At 40.0% G+C, this 25,317-nt stretch overlaps 2 protein-coding genes across 8 annotated transcripts; both read right to left on the reverse strand.

Moving 5' to 3' along the window:
* Window positions 1-1,495: 1,495 nt before the first annotated feature.
* On the reverse strand, window positions 1,496-13,051 carry lg13h19orf47 (linkage group 13 C19orf47 homolog). 5 transcript variants are annotated; one of them, XM_008425776.2, is made up of 9 exons: window positions 12,849-12,931; window positions 12,655-12,704; window positions 11,588-11,675; window positions 8,308-8,422; window positions 7,636-7,717; window positions 5,963-6,091; window positions 5,740-5,883; window positions 3,259-3,332; window positions 1,496-3,184 (listed from the first exon to the last, which is right to left on the reverse strand). In XM_008425776.2, the coding sequence occupies exons 1-9, from the start codon at window positions 12,908-12,910 to the stop codon at window positions 2,651-2,653; spliced, it is 1,278 nt and encodes a 425-aa protein (XP_008423998.2). In that variant the 5' UTR covers window positions 12,911-12,931; the 3' UTR covers window positions 1,496-2,650. The 5 variants fall into 5 exon arrangements, with proteins under 5 accessions (XP_008423998.2, XP_017163914.1, XP_017163915.1 ...); XM_017308425.1 differs by lacking the exons at window positions 12,655-12,704; window positions 12,849-12,931 and adding an exon at window positions 12,971-13,051; XM_017308426.1 differs by lacking the exon at window positions 12,655-12,704 and having other exon boundaries at window positions 12,849-12,923.
* Window positions 13,052-13,337: 286 nt separating this feature from the next.
* Window positions 13,338-25,221, reverse strand: fosb (FBJ murine osteosarcoma viral oncogene homolog B). 3 transcript variants are annotated; one of them, XM_017308323.1, is made up of 6 exons: window positions 24,743-25,221; window positions 24,272-24,459; window positions 22,214-22,597; window positions 21,263-21,370; window positions 19,558-19,893; window positions 13,338-19,400 (listed from the first exon to the last, which is right to left on the reverse strand). In XM_017308323.1, the coding sequence occupies exons 1-6, from the start codon at window positions 24,801-24,803 to the stop codon at window positions 19,335-19,337; spliced, it is 1,143 nt and encodes a 380-aa protein (XP_017163812.1). In that variant the 5' UTR covers window positions 24,804-25,221; the 3' UTR covers window positions 13,338-19,334. The 3 variants fall into 3 exon arrangements, with proteins under 3 accessions (XP_017163812.1, XP_008424000.1, XP_008423999.1); XM_008425778.2 differs by having other exon boundaries at window positions 13,338-19,893; window positions 22,244-22,597; XM_008425777.2 differs by having other exon boundaries at window positions 13,338-19,893.
* Window positions 25,222-25,317: the final 96 nt, after the last annotated feature.

The following is a 25,317-nucleotide window of genomic DNA, read 5'->3' on the forward strand; positions in this document are numbered from 1 at the left end:
TCAGAAATGGAGAAACAGCAGGAGGATGCGTGCGAAGGAAAGAAGAGAAAGACAGCGACCTCAACTGGACATAGAGTAAAATACTCATATTTATGGGTAGTAGTTCTACAGAGGCCCAATAAACAGTAATATCTCCATATTTAAAATGGTGTGAGATTTAAAGTGATGACATTTAATTCTTATAAGGTCATATATGGGGATACTTAAATTCATTGGCCCCTTTCTTAAACCTGTGTACTGTTTAATACTGTTAACAGACAACAAAAAAGGAAAAAACTATTTACATACAGAAGTCGAAGCAATCTGTGTGCCTTTTCAACACAATACTGTGACATTGTGGTCTTCAGGCATTTTAAATTTCTCCAAACATGTTTACTTACTACTATATTTTCTGTGGTGTTAAAAGTATTTGTTTCTTTTATGTTCCATTTGCTTGTTTTTCTCAACAGTGGTGTTTAAAAACATGAGCAAAGCAAAATTTATCAATTTGTCAACTACAAAATATTTTGGAAAATTAGTTTGCAAATAAAACTCAACTGCAGATATTGTGCAAGTTTATATTTATGCTTGTGATACAGCTTTTATTGGTAAATATCATTAGTCGTAAATTACTTGTAAATAAATACATAAGTTGCTATCTGCTTGAACTCACGTTCTGCATCTTGAGATTCCTTTAAATCAGCTTTCCACTTACCAAATACCGTTTGCAATTACAGCAATAAATTCTTGCAGTACTGGGGTAAGAGTCACCGTTATATTTTAAGATGAACCAAAAATGTATTTCTGCCCTACACCGTATGCACAGGGACTGTAAAGGAAATCCAGATTTTCCACAACCATTGAGGTTTAAGTGAATCCCACAAATTATGTCGCAAACCAGCAGACTCTCCTGCTCTAGAGGAGATAACTACTAAAGATAATCAATTATTAAAGTGTGCTTAATTAGCTGGCTGATACCTTCTCTTAAATGCTATAGAAGAAGCAACAGTGCACTTTAGTCTGTCCACTGAACAGAAGCAGAATCTGCTTAATCTTTTAGCAAATACTTAAATTGATAGTTACAATTTGGAGCCAAGACAGGTTTTAATCTTGAGGAATTCTCTGTTTAAACATCCACTGATGTTTTTAATCTTCTACGTTTAAAGTGAGATGATTTCAGAGTATTTTAGCGTGATAAGCAACAGGTGGCAGCAATGTTAAACGTTTTGTTCTCCATGGAGATGAACTTTCTCAACAGATGTTCTTATATTGACGTCTTTGTTAAAAAAAAACAAAACATAAAAATCAGCGGGTGCAGACCGGAGGTTGAAAAGGTTTATTGATAAATGAGGTGCTCAAGTGTTTTCATAGGAAACGGGTGTTCACTTTGCCTTTATAGGCCAATGCAGACATTGAATATAACATTTCTATTATTTTTCAAGCACAATTTGTTCAAAACCAGAACATTTTTTTTCTCAATATCTTAAAAAAGAAAAATTCATCAACGTTGATTTTATTTTTTTTTGCTCTACTTTGTTTTTTCTTTAAACCATAAAAACATTTTAAAATATTTACAGTGCAACCAACTGCAGCTTCGAACAATCTCTAAGAGGACTGAGGTGAAGTATCTACAGTGAACTGATGTCACCTCTGAGGTTCAACACCAGAGCGTCCAGGTGGAAATACAAAAAGCAGACCAGGTTTTCTACTCACACGGGTTCAAGTAGGCTGTAGAAAACGCTCTGCTTGTGGTCAAAAGGATAAAAGGTGCTACTACCATTCCAGCAAAGCGCTGAAGCAGAGGTATGTTGCTCTTCTAGTCTTAAGGGTTCCATGAGGATTTATCAGCATGATCTTTTATTTTTTTTTTTACCTCTTTTTTTCTATGTGCTAAAAAAGCTCAGAAGCCATTGATGATGATCATGGTGCAGGAGGTATTTTCAGGTCAGGAGAACACATTTAAATTCCTTAATCATCTCGGGATATGTACTGTGTCCAACTGCTGGGAGCTAATCTAAATTTATCCAGCTAACTAATACATTATTTTTTAGGAAATTTTCAAAAATTACGCATATTTTAAGGATTGTTAAATGGAGAGTGTAGGCAGCAGTCTTTACACAGGTGCATTTAAAATAGAATATCACCGAAAAGCTGATTTCATAAATTCAATTCAAAAAGTGAAACTTTTCTTTATTCGGTATTTAAAATATATTTTTAAATGGTTTCATTTAGAATTCTGGGTTTAAATTAAAGTGAACAGAAATAAAAGAGTAAAGTATATCGCTGTGGGTGGAATGAATATATTTCTGAGTTTATCTTTTTGAACTGAATAATTAAAATAAATGACTTTTGATGACATTCCAGCTCGTTTTGACGCACTTGCTTGTTGAGTAAACAGGGAAAATTAGAACAGCATTTCCGCTCATGCTCATAATTTAACATATAAAATACAGAAAAGGCTGATATGACACGATAAAAAAAATAAGCAACATAAAAATACGGCATAAATAAAAGTCCCAAGACCAAATAAAAGTGACTTATCAATGGCAGCAGGAGAAAAAAAACAACAAAAAAACATTAAATAATAATAATAATAGTACCAACTTGCCTTCCTGTATGGAGGAAAAGGAGGATGGCTGCAAACTCTACAGTAAGAGTCTGAATCACAACGTTAGGGTTTCTTGCTGCCCAGTCTTTTGAAAACACTGACAGCCTTGACATCCATCTTGGCCCCCGCAGACTCCCCTCCTCCCCCTGGGCTGTTGCTGCTGCTGACCTTTGAACTGGCCGTAGTGGATTTCTCCAGTGCTCTGGATCTGGTGCTCGTCACTCTGTTGTCCTGAGTGTCAGCGGACGCCGGCGTCGCCGCTGCGCCCGTGGCAGGGGGCTTGCCCAGTCTCTGAAGAACGCTGATTTTGGCCGGCGGGAGGCCGTTTGGGGGTGAGGTAGAAGAGGAGGTGGGAGCATCGGAGGGAAGCAGCTTGAATTTCCCACCCAGGCGACGCAGGGTGATCGGGGGCATCTTGGAAGTGGGCGCCTTCTTCTTCGACGGTGCGGGTCTCTTGAGGACACCGGCATACTGCAGGACGGAGCCCTCGCCGTCGGTGTCCTCGTCATCTTCACCCATGTTTGCGTCCGTGTCTCCTGGCTTTGGCGTCTCTCCGCTCTCGTCCCCCTTGTCCAGGCGGCTGAACACCCCGGTGGGCTGCCAGAACACGCTGAGGTTAGGTCACAGCTTTACCCCAGGCTTCAGGAGGAAGTCACAGCGACCGCACTCACCTTGCTGTTACTGGTCGTCGTGTCTGCCATCGATTCGGCTCCAAGTCTTTCAAACACAGAGGTGCGCTTTAAGCCTGTTTCAGAGAAACAAACAGTTTCTGTCATAAGGTCACAGCTTATGAAAATAGGGGTGAGCGATGAACTCGATGCTGTCTTTTTGGAGATTTATTTTTAGGAAAATTGTGATTTTTTTTTTTAAATCTTAGCTTTTCATAGTTCAGAGCGATGCCAGCCCACCCAAGAACTACCATCTTGTTTGACAGGCGTGTTTTATGGCTTCTATTTATTTTGCCTTTGAATTCAGATCGACTCAAAGAAAAAATAATTTAAATAAAACCGTTTCTTCAAGATATTTTTGGTCATTTCAATTCGTTTTAAGAAAAAATTGAGGAAAAATATTAAAATTAAGAATTGTATTACAAAAAAATTATATTTCATTTTTAAGCCACATCAGCCAGCCCTAGTTTACCACTTATGCAAGTTTTTTGTTTTTTCTTAGTTATATAAGATAAATGGCTAGACCACGTGTCAAACTCAAGGCCCGCGGGCCACATGTGGCCAGCCATGTCATTTTATGTGGCCCCCCCAGTGTTTTATAGGCCCATGATTGACTTAAAATAGGTTTAGAGCACAAATTGACAACAAACTACATCTTCTGGGTAACATGCACCAAGAAGGCTCCATTTCTTAAATCCGCTGGATGAGTTACTGCCAGCGGTTTTTAATTCTTCGCAGCGGCGGAGCCACGTTCGCAGCTGTTGAGCAGCGGACTGCGCATGTTACAGTCTAATTAACTTCTGCGTCATCATTTATTTCCTCAAGATAAACTGCCGGTTCCTCAAATGGATTAACACAACGTTGCATTCTCTTTAGTTTTCTCTGGTCTGTAATGGAAACTTGAATTTAACCCGCCATTTCAACCAAAGGTTTTGAATGCGCTTCCTAACCAGACGCGCCAAAGCCTTATGAGGTGTTTAATTTATTTTTAACATTGTATTTTCATACATTTATGCTAGGGCTGCCCAAGTCTAGTTTTCCAAGAGCTACCATCTGCAACTTTAGATGGGTTCCTTCTCTAACACACCTGGATCATTGACTCATTATAAGCCTTTACAGAACTGAGTTGCTGCTGATGAGGGAAGTCAACCTTTTGTCTGGGGTGTGTTTTAGCAGGGATGCATCTAAAAGTTGCAGTCTGGAGGACTGGACCTGGGAACTCCTGATTTGTACCGTCAATGTGGCCCGTTGAGGGTGGCCAATATGCTGAAGTGGCCCTCGGTGAAATTGAGTTTGACACCCCTGGGCTTAAAGGTTTATTGAGCCTTTTTCTGCCACGGAAGTCAAAACAGCAGTGTTTGTATAATTAATCCAGATTTGTTTCACTTGGTGTTGGACTTACTGAAATAAATATTGTAATTTATTGAATTTCTGTGCATAGCGATTAAAAGTGCTTTGCAAACCTCTACTGCTATCAGGACATTACTTAAGAAATATTACATTAAAAAAATTGAAGAAGCAACACTCACAAATAGGATACATCTTAGAAATTCAAGGTTTATAGAAAAATTTATCAAATATTTAATTTTCAAATGTAACATTTAAGGTTTCCTATTGATATGATTAAATGTAACATTGTTTATTACTTTGATTTTAGAGATATTGAATCTGAATAAGCTATACTGCTATTTCACAAATACAAAGTCATGACTCAATTCTTAGATTTATATTTTAAAAAATTAACTATGAATCTTTATTATACATTTCGTTGGCCTTCTGGCGCATTAATCTCCATAAAAATACTTTGAAGTGTGTGGCTTCAAACATTTTCACAAAATGTAAAAATGTTTAAGGGGTGTGAATGCTTTTAGAAGCCACCGTGTAAAAAGTCTCACTTCTTCTACATTCAGGGATCATTAAGACTAAAAAGTGATAGTGCTTCTTTAAAATAAGGATAAACTGATAAAATCCTCAATTAGTTCAGCTCTGGGGCTGGATTTTAACACAAGACTCTTTTTTTATTTATTGAGTTATGAGTTTATTTTCCAAACTGAAGCAAATCTACTGAATGTTCTGCATAAATCATCGTCGTTCATCTGTGATAGGTGCATTACTCGAAAATTTGCTATCTCTTTGCAAATGAGAAAAAAAGTGCTGCCATAAATATTTTTAGAACGAGGGTTCAAAAAGTGTCAAGAATTAAGGAAGAAACAGCACAAGAAGATATTGATTTGAAGAAATTATTCTGTCAACTCTTTATGAAACATTTAGAAATTTCTTCAAGGCCAAAGCAAAAGCAAAGATTTCAGTTTTTGCAGAGAGTTTGTGAGGTCAGAGGCATTAGGAATGAGGGAAGAATAATCACCCTGGTTAGGATTATTAGTGAAGCTGGTTAAATAATCAAAAGGAGCATTTAGAGTTGATTAGTTTGAGTGCTGCTGTTGGTTAGTTAGGCTGTCGGCAAGACCGCGGGGTCAGGCCTACCTTTCTTGGCCTGCTGGGCCAGGATTCGACGTGTACGAGGCGTGGTGCCCTTTGGCATGTTGATGATGTACTTGCCTTCCATCTCAGCTGTGACACGTCGGCGCTTTGCTGCAGGCTTCCCCTCGTCGGCTGGCTGGCTTACGACTGGCAAAAAGACACGGGAATCAAACGGCGCCACAGGAAGGACAACTAAACATTAAAAATATTCAAACATGTCATCTACCTGCTTTGCTGTTCTTGTTTGCCTGCGAGTTGGACACTGTGACTGAGAGCCGGTTGTCAATGGGTCGGCGGACTGGCGTGGCGGGAGGGGAGTCGTGGCTCAAGGCGTTGGCAATCATACGAGTAGCAGCTGTAAAATCACACAAATATGACAAATTGTTATTATTGTCTCAGTTTTCCCCCTCCAAATTATTAAATTAAATCCACTACGGAAAAGCCAGAAATGCAAATGTGGTTAGCATATATTTAAACGACACGATTACCGTTGTGGTTCATCTTCACCTTTTTCAGGCTGTGTGGCGTTAACTTGCACAAAAAACATTTTGGCAGAGAATATTAAATCTTAAATCTATTAAGATTTAAGATTTGATGGCCTTGAAATCTAACTAAAATATTAAATCGAACTACAGAAATCACATGATGAGTTTTGTGGGGAAACATGTTCTAGTCAGTAGTGATGAAAAGTCCAGGGTATTATATTCTTATGATGGAGTAGGAAACACTGGAACGTGGTTGTTGGTATGTGTCATACTTTTACGCAAACATCTAAATAATTTTTTGCACACTCCTGCAGCAAAGCAACATACTCTGTCACTGAACAAGCTTCTCAGGAGTGTCTCAAAGAAGAGTCAGCACCATAAAAAATATCTCCCACACTGTACGGTGGCACAAACTGGATCTACAGGAGCTGCACTGGGACATAAAGGACAGAAAAAATATAAATAAAAATATTTATCAAAAAGAAAACTAAAAAAAAGCTTCATTTCCTAACCTCGTTATCTGAACTATGGCAGACGCTGTGTGTGGTTCATCACCGCCAGTTTAATTACTGTTAACACAACACATAACGATTCAAGCAGTTCTCCATCTGGCTTCTGGGCGGGCTGACAAATCGATCAGGTATTTATGGAGAAGAATGTGAAGGAACGTCATGCAGAGTTGCCTGCTGGGACAGGAGTGCTATCTGAAGAGCACGTATCCTTTATCTGCACCAGCGTTGGTAAAGTTGAGCTAAAAAGTGATTTAAAAGAAAAAGGTTAAACTTGGTAAATAACTAAAACGATGGGAAGCTGTACAAGAACAATTTTCTGGAGTGAGTGGAAGCATTTCACACCAGTGTGGATGTTATGAGGGATTATGATTATGATATTATGATTATGAGGGATTTTACTGATTTAACTCAGGATGTGCTCACTAAGAGAAGGTTCTGTCAGGCTCTTTGTTTCTTTCACGTCACCCCCAGTGGTTGTTTTGAGTTGCAGTATTACGAATAACAATTTGGCGACTTCTTTGAGCCTCAATTTTTAACATTTGAAATCTGTTTAAAGGTCCAGCAGAAGGAGACACAGAGCTAACTTTAGAGGCAGGAATGAAAACACAATCCAAACCTGAAGGAGAAGCGGCCTCCGTAAGAGAGTTCTGCATTTATTGATGCAAAGGGTTGCGCTACAGTCATCCGATTTCATTGGACGTCATTTCTGAATGCTGCAGCTCAGGTCTGTTTCGTATGGTGTTGCAAGAAGTTTAACAAAATCCTTTGTCATTCTGTAACCTTGTGTCTTTGTTAATTCTCTCTCTGCTCTGTGGTGGGAGACAATATGACGCCGTGTGAAGGTCACAATGTCCTGGTCTCCGCCTCGTACAGAAAAATAAAATTAAATCCTCACTACTCACGAGTCTTGGCCGTTCTTCTGAGCTCAGCCTGGACACTGGTCTGTCCTGAGGTGATGGCTTCAGCTGCCATTTTGCACATGTCCTGAGAAAACAAAACCAGCAGGAAATAAGAGTTTAGATCAGACCTGAAAGAAAAAAAAATCCAACCCGACCCGGCTTGAGCCAGTACACATTGTGTCCGAGCCTGATGCGACCCGACTAACTTTAATCATAGGCCAAAGTAAACCCGACATTTTAAACAACATTTTACTGCTTTTGTTTTTAGACAAAAGCAGTAATTTGGGTAACAGCAGAAGTTCTGCTGTTTTTAGCTTTTTAACATCTTCCAGCTCCAGTTTGTTGGTCAATGTAACCGGTGAGTCAAATCATCTGGAAGGTGTGATTGATAAGAGCGGAGCTGGGTGGGGCTGAATGAAATAGACAATAAAATAGCTAATCTAAACACTTAAAGCCTGTTTTGCCTTCATTATAAGCCTTATATAAGGCTTTTAATGTTTTGCGGCTCCAGACATATTTGTTTTTTGGCTTTTTTGGTCCAATATGGCTCTTTCAACATTTTGGGTTGCCGACCCCTGCCTTAAACCATGTTCAAATGTTTTCATTGGTAAGTGCTTGGTAAAGTAAAACTCAACAGCCAAGTAGCTACAAGATAAACATGGATTCTTGCCTCACCTGCCTGTGCACCTGTTTGGCATGTTTAAGAATGGCAATAATGTCTCCGATGACAGTAATGCCGAGGTCCATCATGATGTCTTTACTGAGGTCCATTAGCATGTTCTTCTGGATTCTGACGCAACAGTGCAAACAAAATCAGATACAAACATTATGGAGATGATAAATGCATAAAGTGTTGATATAAGAAAAAGAGATGCACCAAGAAACTGGCTGCCAAGAGGAATCATTTGATTTTTCTGTTAGACTGGCTGTGATTGGACATTGAACAGGTTGGAAACTAAAACCGTTTTGTTTTAGTTTCACCGCAGCTAAACACTATAAACACCATCAACTGGGGCTGAAAACAACATCCTTCAATTGTGAAGTTGTCAAGCAAAGAAACTGGACATGTCAGAGGGAAAAAAGTATTAAGAACTTCATGTTTTATTTATATGCCACTGAACAAGAGCAGAAACAGATGTAAGCAGTAACAGAAAAGTAAAACCCACTACACCACAGTTCGGCTGTTTTCCACTTTTGACTTCTGTTACAGAATCAGCTGGATTTTTTTTAAAAAGTTGTCAAGTTGTTTGAAATCTCACAGCTAACAAAAAGATGTTCTTAGTTTAGAGGGACAACAGGAACACCACAGTACACATGTAGCAATGCTTCATGCACTAATCAGTAGAGATGTGCCGATCAGGTTTTTTCCTGCCAATACCGATCACCCATGAGGGCCGATCACCGATACCGATCACATAATTATTTTTGTTATCATAAATACTACCGGTTACATTATGTGGAAAAAGGTCATTATTATATATGTTTATTCAGTTAAAAATGTTAACTATGAAAAAACATAGTCACCTCCAAATCATAGTGCAGCAAATAGAGCAGCTGCTCCCGTCGTCTTTTATCCGCCGCCTTTTCTTTTTGTTATGTCTTTTGTTTCTTAAAATGATTCCACAAACTATCACTATTGCTTCTACATCGTCATCCGTGTGTGGTTATTCTAAATTCCCGCTATGTTGGGGGCTTTGCTGGATTATCTTCTGGAATTGGGATGTTCGTGACTGGAATCGGTTCGTGTTGTTCCTGCTGTGTGGCTGGAGACACGAACCGATCGAACCTGTTGTACTTTTATCAGTTCTGTGGTCACAGAGGTTTGGCGAATCGGCCGACAATTCTTAAATCTTTCCGTCTAAACCAGACTTAAGACTCACAAGCTCTACTCATCTCCTCTCGACCACTGCCCAAACGCACTCTGACTATGGTCGCTATGGTAACGTTTACATATCTCTTCAAAATAAGATACAGATGCGCCACAAAAACAAACATTTCACTTTCGTGAAAATTTTAATTCACGATAATGACTAATGGGAGCCCTGAGCTTGTTTCGCTGCTACGAGTTGTTCCATCTGGGAGTGATGAGAAACAATGACACCCGAAGTGTTGCTTATATCCACAGCCTGCTTGGTCTCTACGTGGCAAAGCAGTTTGAAGCTTAATTGCCTCATTAGCAGCTGGTCGCCGCATGTTACACAGAGAGGGCTTGTAATGTGGGACTCACCTACCGGTCCGGGATAAATCCATTCTCCTGTCTCTTCTCTGGGCCTTTTCCCCTTTGCAAATAAACTTTCCAAAGACATCTGATCTGTTTCTTACTCATTTTGCTGCTTGTGGGCTCAGTGTTGGCGCGCAAGTAACCGAGAGAATCCGGTTAAAGGATTTTCAAAATAAAAGATCATCCAGACTCAAATAATACATAAAACGGAAATATTTAATTATTTCTTGCGCGGCCCGGTGCCAATTGGTCCACGGACCGGGGGTTAGGGACCACTGCAATAAACAATCCAGAGTTACTGAATGAAAACTTCCTGATAGCATGGTGGCTAGCTGATTACTGCTAGTTCTGAGTGGCTGTTTCTGACTGAGCGGAGTAATTATGCAGAGCAGGGAGGAGATCGATTTTTTTTTTGTTGAGATTATCTGTCTCATGTTAGGACAGCGAAAGTTTTAATATGTATGTAAAATGTATTTTTTAAGTTAGATGCTGCAGCTTTAAACAGAGGTTCGGTGTGAGAGTCACTACCAGGTGGAGCAGAAGCGAAGCTCTGTCTGTGAAATATTACTTTCTGTAGCACGTAGCAGCGGTTCAACAGCGAGAACAGAACCAGCGAATTACATTGCAGCTCGAAGACTTAAATAATTCTCCAGGTTATTTGTTTAGCTTTCTGACTGTCATGCTAATCCGGGTGAGTGTTTGTAGCTGTGCGCTGCTTTACCTGCTATCGGATCCTCCATATTTCTTTTTTACTGCAGTGAGCCTCGATGTAGCCAAACTCCGTCAAGTATGGCATTATTTTTATGTCGTATTAGCTTCGTCGTGTTGATGCATTTTGACGTGCTTCAATTTTCCGCCACAACACGCAAACGTCCCCATTCACTCAGTGCGTTATAATTCCACATCGCTTAGGATTTGTTGCTGCGCGTTGGCGCAGTGTGAAGGAAAGAGGAGACCAGCTGCACAGACAGGCTGCGAAATGAGATGCAGGTGATCGGTATCGGCAACAAGAGCCAATGATCGCCGATCACCGATCATGCACTTTTTCACGAAAATCGGTCGATTATGATCGGTGACCGATCGATCGGCACATCTCTACTAATCAGTAACATAGTAAGGAAATGTAGTTTAAAAACGTTAAATCATTATGTCTCTGCAATGCATTTGCGCCGAAATCCTGCCTAACAGCACAGTGATGCATCAAACTGATGACAGATCTTTTACGGTAGCCAGCCTAACACACACACACTTGTGCAACAACAATGCTGAAATCAGCATCTTAATACGACACACCTGCGAGGTGGGATGGATTTTCTCTGCAAAGGAGTATTGCTTTAACTTAATTTTGTATAGAAAAGAATTTGGATGTTTGGATTTACATTTTTGTCCAGTTTACTAGAGAATATCTATGATATCATTTGTTTCAGAACGTTTAAATGCTTTCCTCTGTCTTAGAAACTGGAGGACTTCATTAAACTTGATTTCCAACGACGCAGACAGGGAGAGAGAATCTGTAACCTGTTCTGTTTTTTTAGGGAAATCTTTTTTTTTATTTATTTACAATGCACATTTTGTGAAGATCTTCTAATTCTTTTTTGCACAGAAAGAAAGTAGAAAAAAAAAATCTGCTCGCTGGAACTGGAATCAGCTAAAATCAGTTTTGGACCTTTACAGAATCAGTGATTTTCCGACCGATAGGTCTCTAATTACAAGTTAATGAAGACTTTTAGTTACCTGTGGTCCACAAAAGAGACTGCGTAGGTGACAGCGAGGCCGGCAGGAATCCCTGCATCCTTAAAAAACTGAATCCACTCTGAGGTGGCTGTGGACAAAAACAAAGCAAAGAATAAAAAAAATAATCAATTTAACACAAGAATGACTGAAAACAAGACTTTTCAGTTTTAAAACACAGAGGGGTGAACTGCAAATGATGAAATTAAAAACTGGTACAAATGGGGGAGGGAAACAAAAAGTCATCATCCTTCATATAAAAATCTGCTTTCTTAAAATATGCATTGATGGTTGCCAGTATCGCTGCAGACTACAGCAAGGGAAGCTGGCGCTCACCAAACCCCCGTGGGAGACGCAAACTGGAGCAGACAGCAGTATGTGGAGGACTAACACATGCTGACCATAAGCAGCTGGAGGTTATTTATACCACCAGTGATGAAACATCTTGAGGCTTGAGTTACAGAGACAGAGCGAAGGAAGCACAACAGCTGCCACAACAATAACCGGCCAACACTCTCTGACTAACCGATGAACTCAGATGGATGGAGACAACTCTCACCCTGGCTAAATTACCATCCGACACCCACAGAGTCCACAATTTCCCACATTTTGACTGGCTCTTAAAAGTCAAAAGACGCTTTTTTTTTCTTTTTTGGTGGAAATTTTGATCCTAGAACAGTTTACATTTCAAATGCTCCATTTCTGCTCCAACCATGTAATCTTGGAAAAACTACGAAGCAGATAGAGATAAAAATGCAGAAATAGTACCGTTCTACAAAGTTATTTTTTAACACTCAGACACTTAAAGCGAGGACACAAATACGTTACAATAAGGCTACTTTTATACGAAGAGCCTCGTATAAAAGGAGCCTCGTATAAAACGAGTCTTTCGAAACAGACGCGTATAATTTAAATGACACAAAGGAAGGATTGGGTCATCCTTGGCACATAAAACACAAGAAGCTATGTTGTAATTATTATGTCGCGCTGCTTTGAGCTAAACTGAGGGAAATCTCCACCAGTCAATTATGAATATTACTCTTTAAAATCTTAACGACAGCACGACTTACAAACAAGTTCGTCTGCTTGACATAACGAAAGATGAAGCCGGTTTATGCTGCTGGTTGTTCCGTCCATAAAGATTAAATAAGACGTCAAGACACCATCGTAAACCCACCAGCAGCAGATACATGTTAGCATCGTTTAGCCGCTAAATAAAAGAAACAAGCATTCGTTAGCGATACACGCTACAAACAAGAAATACCTCCGCCGCCGGGACAAAGCTAACAAGTGACATTGGACGCCATGTCTCACAAATGCTTCCATGAGTATTTTACTGTTTTTGTTAAGTATTGTGTCTAGCTCGCCGGGCCTTGACGCTCTCACCTGTTGTCACGGTCGCCATGTTTGTAATGAAGGTGACGCAATTTCCGGTGTAATGAGCTTCGACAGTGGGTGCAGTTCTGATTTATCGACGATAGATGGCGAGAGAGACTCATGTTCCACACGAGACAACCCAAACATTAGAGGTCACACGATTTTTTTTTCTTAATGTTTGATTTCTACCCCAGAAAATACATGTGCTCAAACTGAAGGTCAGATTTGCGTTCAATGTGAAGTTATGCCATTAAATAAAATATTTATTTTAAAGATTTTATTTCAAATTAAGCACAAATCTTACACATATGTAGTTTAAAAACATATAAACAAAAAATAGGACAAAAATAAACAAATAAAAAGCTTGAGAAAAATGCACTTTATAATAGGATTTTTATTTACGTTTTCTTCACGAATCTCAAATGGTAGTGTAACCATCAGTAAAAGTTGAAGCCCCCGTGGCATTTTACAATCAAGAGGAAAAACTTTATAATGTAAACTTTTCATAACAATAGGACCAGAGGCTAATGTCTGCACAGAAAGAGTCAGCGAGCTGGAGCAGTAAAGGAAACACTGTAAATATTTCATTTTTTTGTTGTTTTGTTTTTTTTTTTTTGTTCTTTTTTTCAGGAGTAACAAACAAATAAGGTCAGAGAACGCTCCTGAACACGATATATTTTCATCCATGCGCCTCAAGTAACATGTTAAATTTAATCTTCTTTGGATATAAGTTCAAAAATATTTCACATTTGTTTTTATTTCTATATATTCAGAAAGCACTAAATGGTAAATGTTTAGCTCCTAGAAAAAAGAAATAGAAATTGTAAAAACAATAAAAAGAAGAGACTCTCACTAAAGTTTTCTGAAACTGTTCATCATCAGTAAATTAAAAAAAAAAAACACGTACACCTCAGAGCTATCTCCTTTTCATCAAGATTGTCTCAAAATAAATGTCACTTTGAATATTTATTTACGTATTCATATTTAATACTGTAACAAAAGTGGATAGGTATAGCAATACATCATCACACTTGACACAGAGTAGCAGTGTGTCTAATTACTGCAGGATATGCTACATTAAGTTCAGACTGTAAGTATTGCATTTCATAACAGGGATAATGTGAGCGGCGAAAGGACAACTCTGGAAAAATAGAAACACGTAGCAACATTCACCTCATCATAGAAAAATAGGAAAGCTCTTATTCGGTTAATGCTGTTGCAGCATTACAGTACATGTAGTCGCAGGCAGGCTGTCTGTCTCGGATTTATTAAGCTGCCTATACCTCTGTTTTCCTTCTCTAAAGTCTCCATTTCCAATCAGTTGGCAAAGAGCTCTTTCTTTCTTTTCTTTTCTCTCTCGACTGTAAACGTACAGGCATTTAAAGCAAACTCAAACAGATGAAATCATGTGCTGACAGAGTGAGGGAGGGATGTTCAGAGATCAATTTGTCACACCAAAGAAGCAGGCAGTGGGAATTAACCTCTTGGATCTCAGACTTTTTGCTCTTTTAAAAAAAATTATAATAAAAAAAAAATCCCTCCCTCTGGTTTGCAGAGGAAACCAGGCAAGCTGGACTTTCCACTCACTTTGAGCCACAGCATTGGCAGTGTGCAGCCTTTCCACCACTAAACTCCACCGCCACGTTTTCTGATCTGCCTCGTGTAGTATGTGTAGCACCACGAAAACCTATGTACATGAGAACTATTGAATATGTTTTATGCTTACTCTGACACCAGTACGTAATTTGTCATCACATTTGCATCTTTTGGGAAAGTGAAATAAAAAAAGGCATCTCCAGCATTTTTACACAGTCCTTTTTCAAGATTAGAGAAAATAAAATAAAATAAAAATAATAAAAACACGAGGTCTGCCCCTTTTCTGACCACCGGGAGCCAAGATGGAGCAAACATTCATATTATTTGTCCAGGGTTTCTGCAAGTTTTGGTGACATTTATGAGTTTTAGAACAAAGCTGTTCCAAAAGTAAATAAAACATTTTTTTTATTCAGACACTTTTCTTACTTTAATCACTCAGATTTTTTTCCACTTACTCCATAGCTTAAGCAAGACAAATTTAACTTTCTAAGATTAAATTTGAGTTTGTTGGCTTTGCCATTTATTCCCACCTAACTTCAACATCTTATTACAGTAAACAGCTAGCTTCATGACTGTAGCTTACAGTATATTTTAGCCTTATTAAAGTTGCTGTTTTCAAGTCAACTTAAATGTACCTTTTTCCATGATGAACAAGGAGCAGATAGCGGCTCACCTAACAAAGAACCGCTTCTTTTCCTAAACTTACAATCGTCCACTTTTAAAGCAATATTTCTTTGCAGGTTTGCAGGAGAAGCTGAATGTCTGAATGGTACATTTCTTTCGACAAGGTTTATTCATTCCATGAACTATGTGATTTATGGTTTTCCAACAATGCGACAACACCTCGGTTTCTCAGCAAGAGTAAAAATTAATCGAAACAAATGTTTCCAAGCACATCTCTCAAGAAATAACATAATAAAAAGAAGATGGCACAAGCAACATCTGAATAAATGTACAAATGTAAGACATAACCAAATATAATTTGAGATCAAATTGGGAATTCTTTAAATATATATTTAAAACTTTAATGCCTAATCAGTACATATGAAATTTTGAATTTTTAATGACTTCTTAAGACCTTGCAGAAACCCTTAGTCATGCTGATGTTTTTCCAATAAGCAAGTTTATTAGATCAAAATAAAGCCTCTTTTTTCTTTTGCAAACACAATAAAATTTTTAAGCTTTTTTTGAGAACACATTTTACTAAATATTATCCTTCAAACAAACATTTCCGCAAATTTGCAAGGCGACAGTGCAGGGTAGATATGCATTGTGTGTGTGAAACTTTGACCTTTTAAAAATGAACCAAGTCACAAACACATCTGTTGACATTCACTCAGTGGAGGCGTGAAGGGGTCAGTAGCTTTGGGACAGACCTCACAAACAAAAACCACAATCTTCTAACATCATTGTTATAAACATACAATAAATGTAAATTGGATAGTGCTTTTATATTGTTTATAAAACATAAATACACATTGACAAAGGCAGTGACATCGTGCTTCATGTTCAGGGACAGGGCAGTATTTTAAATTCAATTTTTTTTCTTGCTTTATAAAAATATGTATTTTTTTGTACTTTTATCTTGTTCTTCATTGACAAAAATATCCCATTTATATCTGCAGACATTCATACATTACAATCATGGTACATAACACGTATACATATACATGTTACCGTTTAAATGTATATGCATATAAACATTTAATTCAATTTTTTTTTCTTTTCTTGTGGTGCACATATTTATGCCTCCAAAGTTGCCAAATGAAAATAAAATAAAATAAAATAATAATAATAATAATTAAAAAAAATTTAAAAAAAAAAACTGGCTACAACGCAAAACAGTAATAGTAACAGTTATGAATAAATCTCCCGAATAAATTGAACAAAACGGAAATTTGAAAATAATAATACAAAAAAAAATGGCAACAGTACAAGAGAAAGCAAGAACAATGAGTCACATAAACAAACACTGAAATATATAACAGTTTTCACTCAAACAATACAGAGGGAAAAAAATTTACAAATTCACAGGCGAAAGAAAAAGGACGCTCACTCCACAACATCAGCCCCGTGTTCTCTCTCTCTCTCTCTCTCTCTCCATTTGTTTTCTTGTTGTTGTTTTTTTCTTTCCGGGTCTTGCCTTGTGCTCGGATCGTCGTTTCAACCTCAATAAAGAAAGAAATAAACGGGCCAGGTGTCTCAGAGTGGACCACCCACTCACAATAAACGCCTCCTCAGCTCTGCACAGGGAGAACAGGGGACAGGAAGCAGAGACCACCGAGCCCAACGTTTAGAGGTTGTCTGAAACACTTTTTTAAAAAAACAAAACCAAAAAAAACAACATAAAATAAAACAGATACAAGTCCCTCCTCTGTATGAATGCATTGGTTCACATCTGATAAAACTCTGAGTTGCTGCAGCTATAACCTCAGATTTCAGAGACTTGAAAGCGCCGGTGAGAGAAAACTCAGCGCTTCGACCCCGGGCGTTGAGTTTCTGTAATGTGAAGATTTTTTTTTTTTTTTTTTGAGGTCACATCTCCACAGAAGAGATTTCCTCTCATTTTTTGGTCCCTCTCTTTCTTTTTTTTTTTTTTTTTTTTTTTTTTTTTTTACTTTATCATATCTACACCCAAAACGGATGACAGGATATTCTCCGCAGGCGTCTGTCCTCCATGCCTCCACTCAGTTCCTATTCGCTTTTGACTCTCCAGCACAGCAGATGTATCTAATCTTCACTGTGCGAACAATATGAAAAAAATGGCTCAGCAGAAGACAGTGGCATTTCGTGTCACGCTTTATGCATCCGTGTGCGTGTTAAGTGTAACGTGTAGCTGCTGTTTCAAATCGTAAAGAGGAATCTGAGCGGTGAGCTCCAAAAAGGAGAGGCTCTTCTTGTTTGGACGTCCAGATCCTTGAATGACAGGGGTGCTAAAGTGGGAAGTGTTAGTTGCGCCGGGTTTTTCACTCAAGGTCCCAGGGGCTGGAGGGGTTCTCCGGGCTCTCAGTGGTCGAGGACTTCAAAGAGAGAGGGAGAAATAAAAGAGACAGAAGAGGAGAAAAAAAAACAGAGATGGGGAGAGATGGGTCGCATGGCAGGTAGGCAGACGGTGGAAGATTGATTTTTTTTTTTTTTAAAGCAGAAAGCACAAGATTTAGAGGAGGCTGTGATACTCAGATCCTCAACTTGCCAAGTCCAAGCAGCAAATGAAGAAGCATATAGAGCAGCCGAGCAGATGGAGGGTTACGGGTGAGCGAGCGGTGTCTGTCTTCCACAAGAAAAGACCCTGAACAAATTATCCTCTGTCCCTTATTTCAGATCTGCACAAAAAATACATTCAACGACAGCGAGGACGAGGAGGGGAAAAAAAAAAAAAGAAAAGATAATGGACAAGAATGAAAGCAAGAGCGCTAGCAGAAGGGCAACCGACAGAGGGAACAAGGTGGGGGCGCTGGTGCGTGTTGGGGTGCAGCAATAACATCTATTTTACTCAATGAGAGTATATTAATAAGAAAAATTCATTGTGAATCAGTTTTTTAAATCAGAGCACTTTAGACTGGTAACGAGCAGTCCCTTGCAAAAGGCTTTCATGCGCCTTGAATTTTCCACACTTTGTCACTTTGTATCCAAAAGCAGCCAAGAGGCCCGTGGTATCTCTGGGGGAGCTTTAGAGATCCACAACTCAGGTGGGAGAATCTGTTTACTAAACATCAACCGGTGGTGCGTCCCGCAAGTCATTGCTCTTACAGAAAAATTCCAAGATTGACAATTTGTTGAAAGGGAGTCATAAGGAGAACCCGTCACAATTTTCAACAAGCTGCGCGTAGGGGCACAAGCAAGCGTGCGGTCGGAGTTGGCTGGCAGATGGACGGAGAGAAACGCAGAACAACGTTGGAGGATAAACGCTGGAGATAGACTTTAAGTCTGAGGTGGAAGTTTGCCTTCCTGCAGCTCAATAACTTCAAACTTACAAGCAGAGCTTTAACGGAAGAGTTTAGATCAACCGATGCGTCTGCGTTACGACGGATCTGTCAAAGTTTAGACCCAAATCCAGTTCAAAATCCATGACAGGTGCTGAGAATTGGTGTTCACTGATGATCTCCAGCCAACATGTCTGAGTTTGAGCTACTTTGAAAGGAAGAATGGATGACAATTACAGTCTCTAGAGGCACAAAGCTGTCAGAGACGTAAACCAAATGACACCAACACCACCAAAGGATTGTCTTATAAATGCACTATATCTGTGAGAAATCCGTTTCCTTTCATTTAGAAAGTATCGCCTACTCTCTGCCGGACCGTCACATAAAGTTCCAGTGAAACGCTTTGAAGTTTGTGGTTTAATGTGACAAAATGTGGAAAAGTTAAAGAGGTCTGAAGAGTCTTCCAAGGCTCTGCAGGTTTTTCGTAATGCACTTTTTATTTTTTTTTAGAAACGTATTAATCGTGCCCTGTTAAAACTATTCGACTAAATACAAAACAGGAATGTATTCTTTGCTGTAGCTCAAATGTTAAAGGTTCGATCTGATGTGCAATTTATTTATTTATTCCTTTTCTTTCTATGGCTCTTGATAGAAATATATTTCCGGACGTGTAAACTGTCACCCAATCAGGTTCGAATGATTGGCACTTTGTTTTTCCTCAATCTGGGAGACTGATTGGCACTGTGCGCGTACGTGTGTCAGCCTCTGCGTCCAGTGAGCATTGGGCGTGTGAGTGGTAATCTGTGCATGCATGTGTCTGTCGGTCAGTCAGAGCGCCAGCAGCGAAGGCGAGTTCAGGGAATCGGATGACTGCTCGCTACTGCTGTTCCGCTGGTTGGCACTGACCCCGCAGGCTCCCTCTGGGTAGGTGAACACAAATGAAGATGTGTATGAGGTGTTGTAACTGCCAATGGCGGCATCGTCATGGTTAACACCACCACCACTGTCACTGGCCATAAGGCATGGCCCACCAGGTGCTGGCTCAGCTGAGCCGTAGAAAGAACTAGAAAACTCTACCTCCTGCATCATCCCTGCTTGAGCCTGCTGCTGCTGCTGGACTTGCTGCTGCTGCAACGGAGGCTGGGGCTGTGTGGGGGCCGGGTGAGCAGAGTAGGCAGGAGGGAGATAGAAAGAGTCCTCCTTCACAGTCAAGCCCACAATGGAGACGGGAGGCGGCAGGCTCTGAGGAGCGAGCTGGGACTGCACTGAGGCCTGCTGAGCCTGCTCCTGGTACGGGATCTTGCAGTTTGGCTGGTGGGCCACCAGTACAAACTCCAGACGCTCTTTCTCCTTCTGCAGCTCGGAGATCTCGGCCTCCAGCTCTGCCTTCTCCTCCTCGAGTACGTCAGTTTCCTGAGCGGAGTGACAGGGAGCGAGAGGACGCAGGAGGGGGAACAGGAGAAAGGTGGATGAAGTGGAGTAGAAGGTGGGCAGAAAGAGGAGGAAGGTCAATGTCAGCTACACCCATTTTCTACTTGGCTATCTTTGTGAAAAGATCTACAGTTCTGGTCAGAGGTTTGCATTCACTCTTCATCAACAGACAAACAACAAGCAGCTGCAATTACTTTTAATCACCACATTTAGGGGTGCAAGTTTAAATTTACACTCCCCGACATATGCCTTAATCCACAATAATGTCTGACCGAAGGTCCCTTAGCAGGTTACAGGGATCCCATAGACATGTTGTAGCCATCGACAAACGTTTTGATCACTTATCACAACCGGCTCAAGATGGCGGTTTCAGCTAGTGTTTGGATTCATCGTCCTGCTGGAGCCCCAACAGGTCTGTGACCATCTAGCAGTTAATTTGAGGTGACGATAAAAAATCTGGAGATAGTCCTGCATTTTTTTTGTGAAGACTTTGTGAAATACACCACTACGTCAGGCAAGTGGTAAACAGTGATAGCGTGATAACATAGACTCCAATGTGTTTATCTGCCCGGCGTTCTAACCATAAGGACAGACAGCATGGCGAAATCAAATGTGGTGGATTAGCAGTGCTTGCCAACAACTGATGGTGTAATCCAGGACAAGTTACAGGAACATCGTCTCTGCTGCCCGGAAATTGAGCTGTTAGCGTAGCATAGCAGTAATGAAACTATTATGCAGCAACAATCTTTAGTAAGAGGCTCCTTGTTGCAAGACTGTCTGCCCACAGCATCCACAGCATGAGATGAGTTAAGACGGCATTTAATTTTCCTTTGGGATAAATAACCTAATTTTGAATTGAATTAAATTGAATTGAAAGATGCCACATCCTTGCTTGACACTTGGTTCTCTTGTCTTGGGTTTGAAATGCTCGGCCTGACTACTTCAAACCAAACTTATCGTTATTGTTGGCAAATTGGTCGATCTCTCTCTCTCCTTTCATTCCTTCTTGAAGATGTGAGTTTGGGAGCAGGAACAAAACTATTCTTTCCTACGATTGGCGTTTGCCTGGAACTGCATTCTCCCAGAAGAAACACTCTCGTGACTTGCAGGTAACATGTAAGCTGCCTTACAGATAAGTTCCCTAATTAGGTCAGAAATGCGCACGTACAATAGCTGCTCTTCAAACCTTAATTTCTTTCCCGTAACAGCTGAACATAACTTACTATTATCCAAGCCCCCGTGCACCGATGTAAACCATTATTAACATACTTCACAATGTAATGGGAGTTTAGAGAAACAGCATAATTATGATCATCACTCATTCCGGCTTCCAAAACAGGGCTCAACTCACCGATTGCAGCCTGTCTGTCAATTCCCTTCTGCGGTTTCTGCACTTGGCAGCAGCCAGCTTGTTTCTCTCTCGGCGAACGCGCCTCTTCTCCTCCTCCTCAGGTGTTAGCTGCAATCACAAAAGTAAATTTAGAGGCTGGAAGTTTTGGTTCCAACTTTGAAATATATGTGTTAATAATGGACACACTGCAATGAGCACGGTATTTTTGCATTTTGACACATAGCTTGGATTAGACATTTCTTTCTTGTTAGCCTCAGTCGTCATCTGACCGAAGAATAAGTTGTATTGATAACAGCAAACACACGTACACTGCAAAAACACAAACTATTACCAAGTACGTTTGGTCTAATTTCTAGTGAAAATACGTTAGTACACTTGAAATAAGACAAAACTAACTTACAAGTAACTTTTGATTAATATGTAGGCGTTTGTTTTAAGCAAATAATTCCTTAACTTTGATGAAAAAGTTTCAGTTCCACTGCCAGATTATTTCACTAATAGCATGGAAAAATCGCTTTGTTACTAGTGAAATAATCTACCAGTGGAACTAATACTTTTAACATTATAAAATAAGGAACAATTTAATTAAAAGAAGCTCCTATTTCTTCCTGAAAGGTTAATTGTACGTTTTGTCTTATTTTAAGGACCCTAAAATATTTGCACCAGAAATTGGACAAAATACTTGGTAGGATTTTGTGTTTTTGCAGTCTAAATATAATCGTAGCTGACAAATTAAAGTTTTTTTCTTTTCCACAACCCTTTACGGTGTTGTTTCTCTGAATGCTCGTGCAAAAGGAAAGGCCGTCAGGATAAGTTGTAACATTTCTACTCGTTAACCACAACCCAGAAAGTCAACAAGAATTAATAATAGTTTAATTTGACTTCCTTTGTTCTCTCTCAAATCGTTTACCTTCACTCAACATGCAAATCTTCTCAAGCACACAGACTTACTAACACACCAACATCTCCATCTTCACTCACAGACTCGTCTCGTGCACGGCGGCTGCGGGGTCTGGACTGCCGGATGGGACCCGGCGCCGGCACTGGAGTTTCTGAACTGGGAGGGGTGAAACAGGACCCCGAGGAGTAGCTGGGGCCCGGCATATCGTACGGGTCCACCAGCGACACTGGCTGGGTCATGGTCGAGGTGCCAGTGGAGCTACTCTGCCCGGAGGCCTGGGAGGAGATGAGGGTTGGTTGCACCATCCACTGCAGGTCCTGACTGGTAGTTATGGCGGTGACGGTGGGCACGAATGAACCTGGCATCTCACCTCCGACACCGCTTCCTGGCCCGCTGCCCACAATGCTCAAGCCAGCACCCGCTGAAACACACTCCTGACCGGGAAATACAACGATTTTAGATTTCAGTTACTGTAAAATTAGACTGACCGGTTAAAGACAAAATACAGGAAAAGACACTCAAAATTCATGAATCAGCAATCTAATAGAATAAAACCATGTAATCTATAATATTAGAAAAAAACAGGGCTCTGAGAGTTTATAAATCAAACTAGTTTAGATATAAATCTAATAATGATAGAATAGAATAGAATAGAATAGAATAGAATAGAATAGAATAGAATAGACTTTATGAACCTTTTACAATGCTGTCATCATGAAAATAATACAAAAGCATCAAAACCAGAACCAACAAAATTCTACACAACTTTCTGCCACATGCAGTTAAAATACTAAATCTGTTTTAATGTGGTTTTATTTATACCACATTAAAAAAAAAATTATTTGATAACACTGACCTGTTGAGGTGCTTGAAGAAATCCTTTATTATTATTATTATTATTATTATTATTATTATTATTATTATTATTATTATTATTATTATGTCGCTTACTACTAGCTCAACATTAAACTGACAATAAACTTGCTTGACTCCTATTATAATTAATTGCTCTTAGGAGTCAAAATAAAATGTAACAAACAAATGTGAAGCCTCTTAGGAGCAAAGTTAAAATATATGGAAACAACGTGTTCCTTTGCACCGTCACTACATGCTTGCACAGGAGAAAGGTAAAGTATGATCAGCAGGGGTTTCTTAGGTAACTCTTAACCAACTGGCATAATAAATTGAATTTGACTGCAACTTAGAAGAAGGAGCACGTTAGAAAGTATGTATGCTTCTGAATGTCAATTATTTCTCTGAAAGTGAAAATGAATTAAAACTTTATTGATTTAGGAAGCTGAACCTACAAGTTAGATTGTGAAAATGAGATTGTAATAAACCAGTCAAAAAACGTACGTAAAGGACATGGTTGCGTTTGTCCTATCTATCCAAGTTACACAAAATGAACTATATATGGGTCTAAAAACGCAAACAGAAGGTTCAGATTTATCGCTTGTCCTTTTTTCGGGTTTATTTAGAGCCGAGGAGGAGTAGCGACTACCATTAATATTCATCTAAAAGCGTGTAAAGACATTGGGAGAGGCGGCTCGGAGAGCTGCCGACGCCGACCAATCGTTCCTCTCTTCGAACGTCTCCCTCCCTCCTTCTTCCGCCTCCCTCGTCACACCCCCGGTGTTCCCCTTGGCAACGCGACGTAGCGCTCCAAAATAGAACGCGCATTTACGTCACGGCGAGCGGAGAGCGGAGCTTACGCAGGGAGTTCCAGAGCTGCGGCGCGGCGTGCTGTTGACGGAGCACGCTGTCGGAGAGCCCTGCAGCACCGCCGCCGCCGCAAGCAACAAATCACTGGGAAACTTTGACTGAATCCACGCTCCTTACAGTCAACATAAGGCTAAACTAATAAGGCCTTTGTAGTAGATTGTGAATTATCTTACATCAGCGCGTTTGACCCAGTTTCCTTTGCTCTATTTATATCAATATGATGGCATAAAAATTGCCAATGTAGCGGTTCTGAAAAATTGCGAATAATAATAATAATAATAATAATAATAATAATAATAATAATAATAATAATAATAATAATAATAATTCAGTTGCATCCTATCTTAAGGAGCAGCAGATGCGAGCCTGCCTTTACACGAACTTACCTGCGGAGCACTGGTGGTGGGCGGGCTCCCGAAGGAGTCCACGGAGGATAGGTACTGGGACTCTATGGACGGAGACGAGCTTCCACGGGATCCGCTGTCGGGGTCGCCGGGAAACCCTTGGTACATCTCCCCGGAGGGACTGAAGGAGAAGGTGGCACCTGCGGTAACCAGGGAGCGCACGGTGTCACCTGCAGCGGCGGGGCAGCAAGAAGGTTACTAAGGGAGAGGTTAACTGTTGGGGAAAAGCAGATGATGTTACTGGCAAGAAAGTTAATTAAAGCCTAAGTCCCGATGAGGTTTCTTAAAAACAAGCCTCCTTTTATATATATATATATATATATATATATATATATACACACACACATATCTCTTCTACGGGTAATTCTCGAAAGGAGCTGGCGTGCAGCCGCAGCCAGCTGTTTTCGAACGCACTTTAAAGTGGATACTTCCACAGTCTGTAATTTCTCGTACCGTTAAGTTTCTTGTTGTTTCCCAGTGAGATGGTCTTGGTTTCTTTCCAAAAAAGTTGCATGAAGAAACTTAATCCAACTCCTCGCGATTAGGGAAAACTCGCTCCAGCTTAACTCAATCTGCTTTTGATATGGTTCGCTTGTAAAATCCCGCGTGTTCTCTAATTTATCCGCTGTTCGAAAAAAAAAAAAAAAAAAAAAAACACTCCGCGAAGTTATAAATCCATGTACGGTCCTTTAACGGAAAGCCCGTGGCGGACGCCGGCCGGTTTTTCACGGTGCAGAGTAGTAGATGTTGTACTCATGAATGAAGCCATCCGCTGCGAGTACCAGCTAGGCATTTTCTAGCTACGAAGTCCCGCCTCGGAGTTCCGCTGACGTACATGCCCATATTTGACTATATGTTGTGTTTGGTATCCTTGGTGACGTTGAGGGATTCCCTCTCCCACTGAATGGACCAGAAGCTTTTTACCTCGCCGACGGATAATAATAGACTTTCTATTCTCTCTTTTTTTTTATGTTATCACAGGCAAAAAATATTTCTCACCGTCTGACAATGTCTGAGAGGAAATTTTA

The sequence above is a fragment of the Poecilia reticulata genome, linkage group LG13, assembly GCF_000633615.1.
Source record: "Poecilia reticulata strain Guanapo linkage group LG13, Guppy_female_1.0+MT, whole genome shotgun sequence".
Classification (NCBI taxonomy): Eukaryota; Metazoa; Chordata; class Actinopteri; order Cyprinodontiformes; family Poeciliidae; genus Poecilia; species Poecilia reticulata.

What these genes read in the sequence shown, in the direction of transcription:
- lg13h19orf47 (XM_008425776.2), bottom strand. Translation starts at nt 12,910, where the DNA reads ATGGAAGCATTTGTGAGACATGGCGTCCAATGTCACTTGTTAGCTTTG. An exon ending in CAGAAGAACGGCCAAGACTC is followed by an intron (nt 6,092 to 7,635) that starts GTGAGTAGTGAG and finishes GTGATTTTACAG; the next exon opens with CTGCTACTCGTATGATTGCC. An exon ending in AAACAAGAACAGCAAAGCAG is followed by an intron (nt 5,884 to 5,962) that starts GTAGATGACATG and finishes TCTTTTTGCCAG; the next exon opens with TCGTAAGCCAGCCAGCCGAC.
- fosb (XM_008425777.2), bottom strand. Translation starts at nt 24,803, where the DNA reads ATGCAACTTTTTTGGAAAGAAACCAAGACCATCTCACTGGGAAACAAC. An exon ending in ATGGAGATGTTGGTGTGTTA is followed by an intron (nt 21,371 to 22,213) that starts GTAAGTCTGTGT and finishes TTGTGATTGCAG; the next exon opens with CTAACACCTGAGGAGGAGGA. An exon ending in TGACAGACAGGCTGCAATCG is followed by an intron (nt 19,894 to 21,262) that starts GTGAGTTGAGCC and finishes CACTCCGCTCAG; the next exon opens with GAAACTGACGTACTCGAGGA.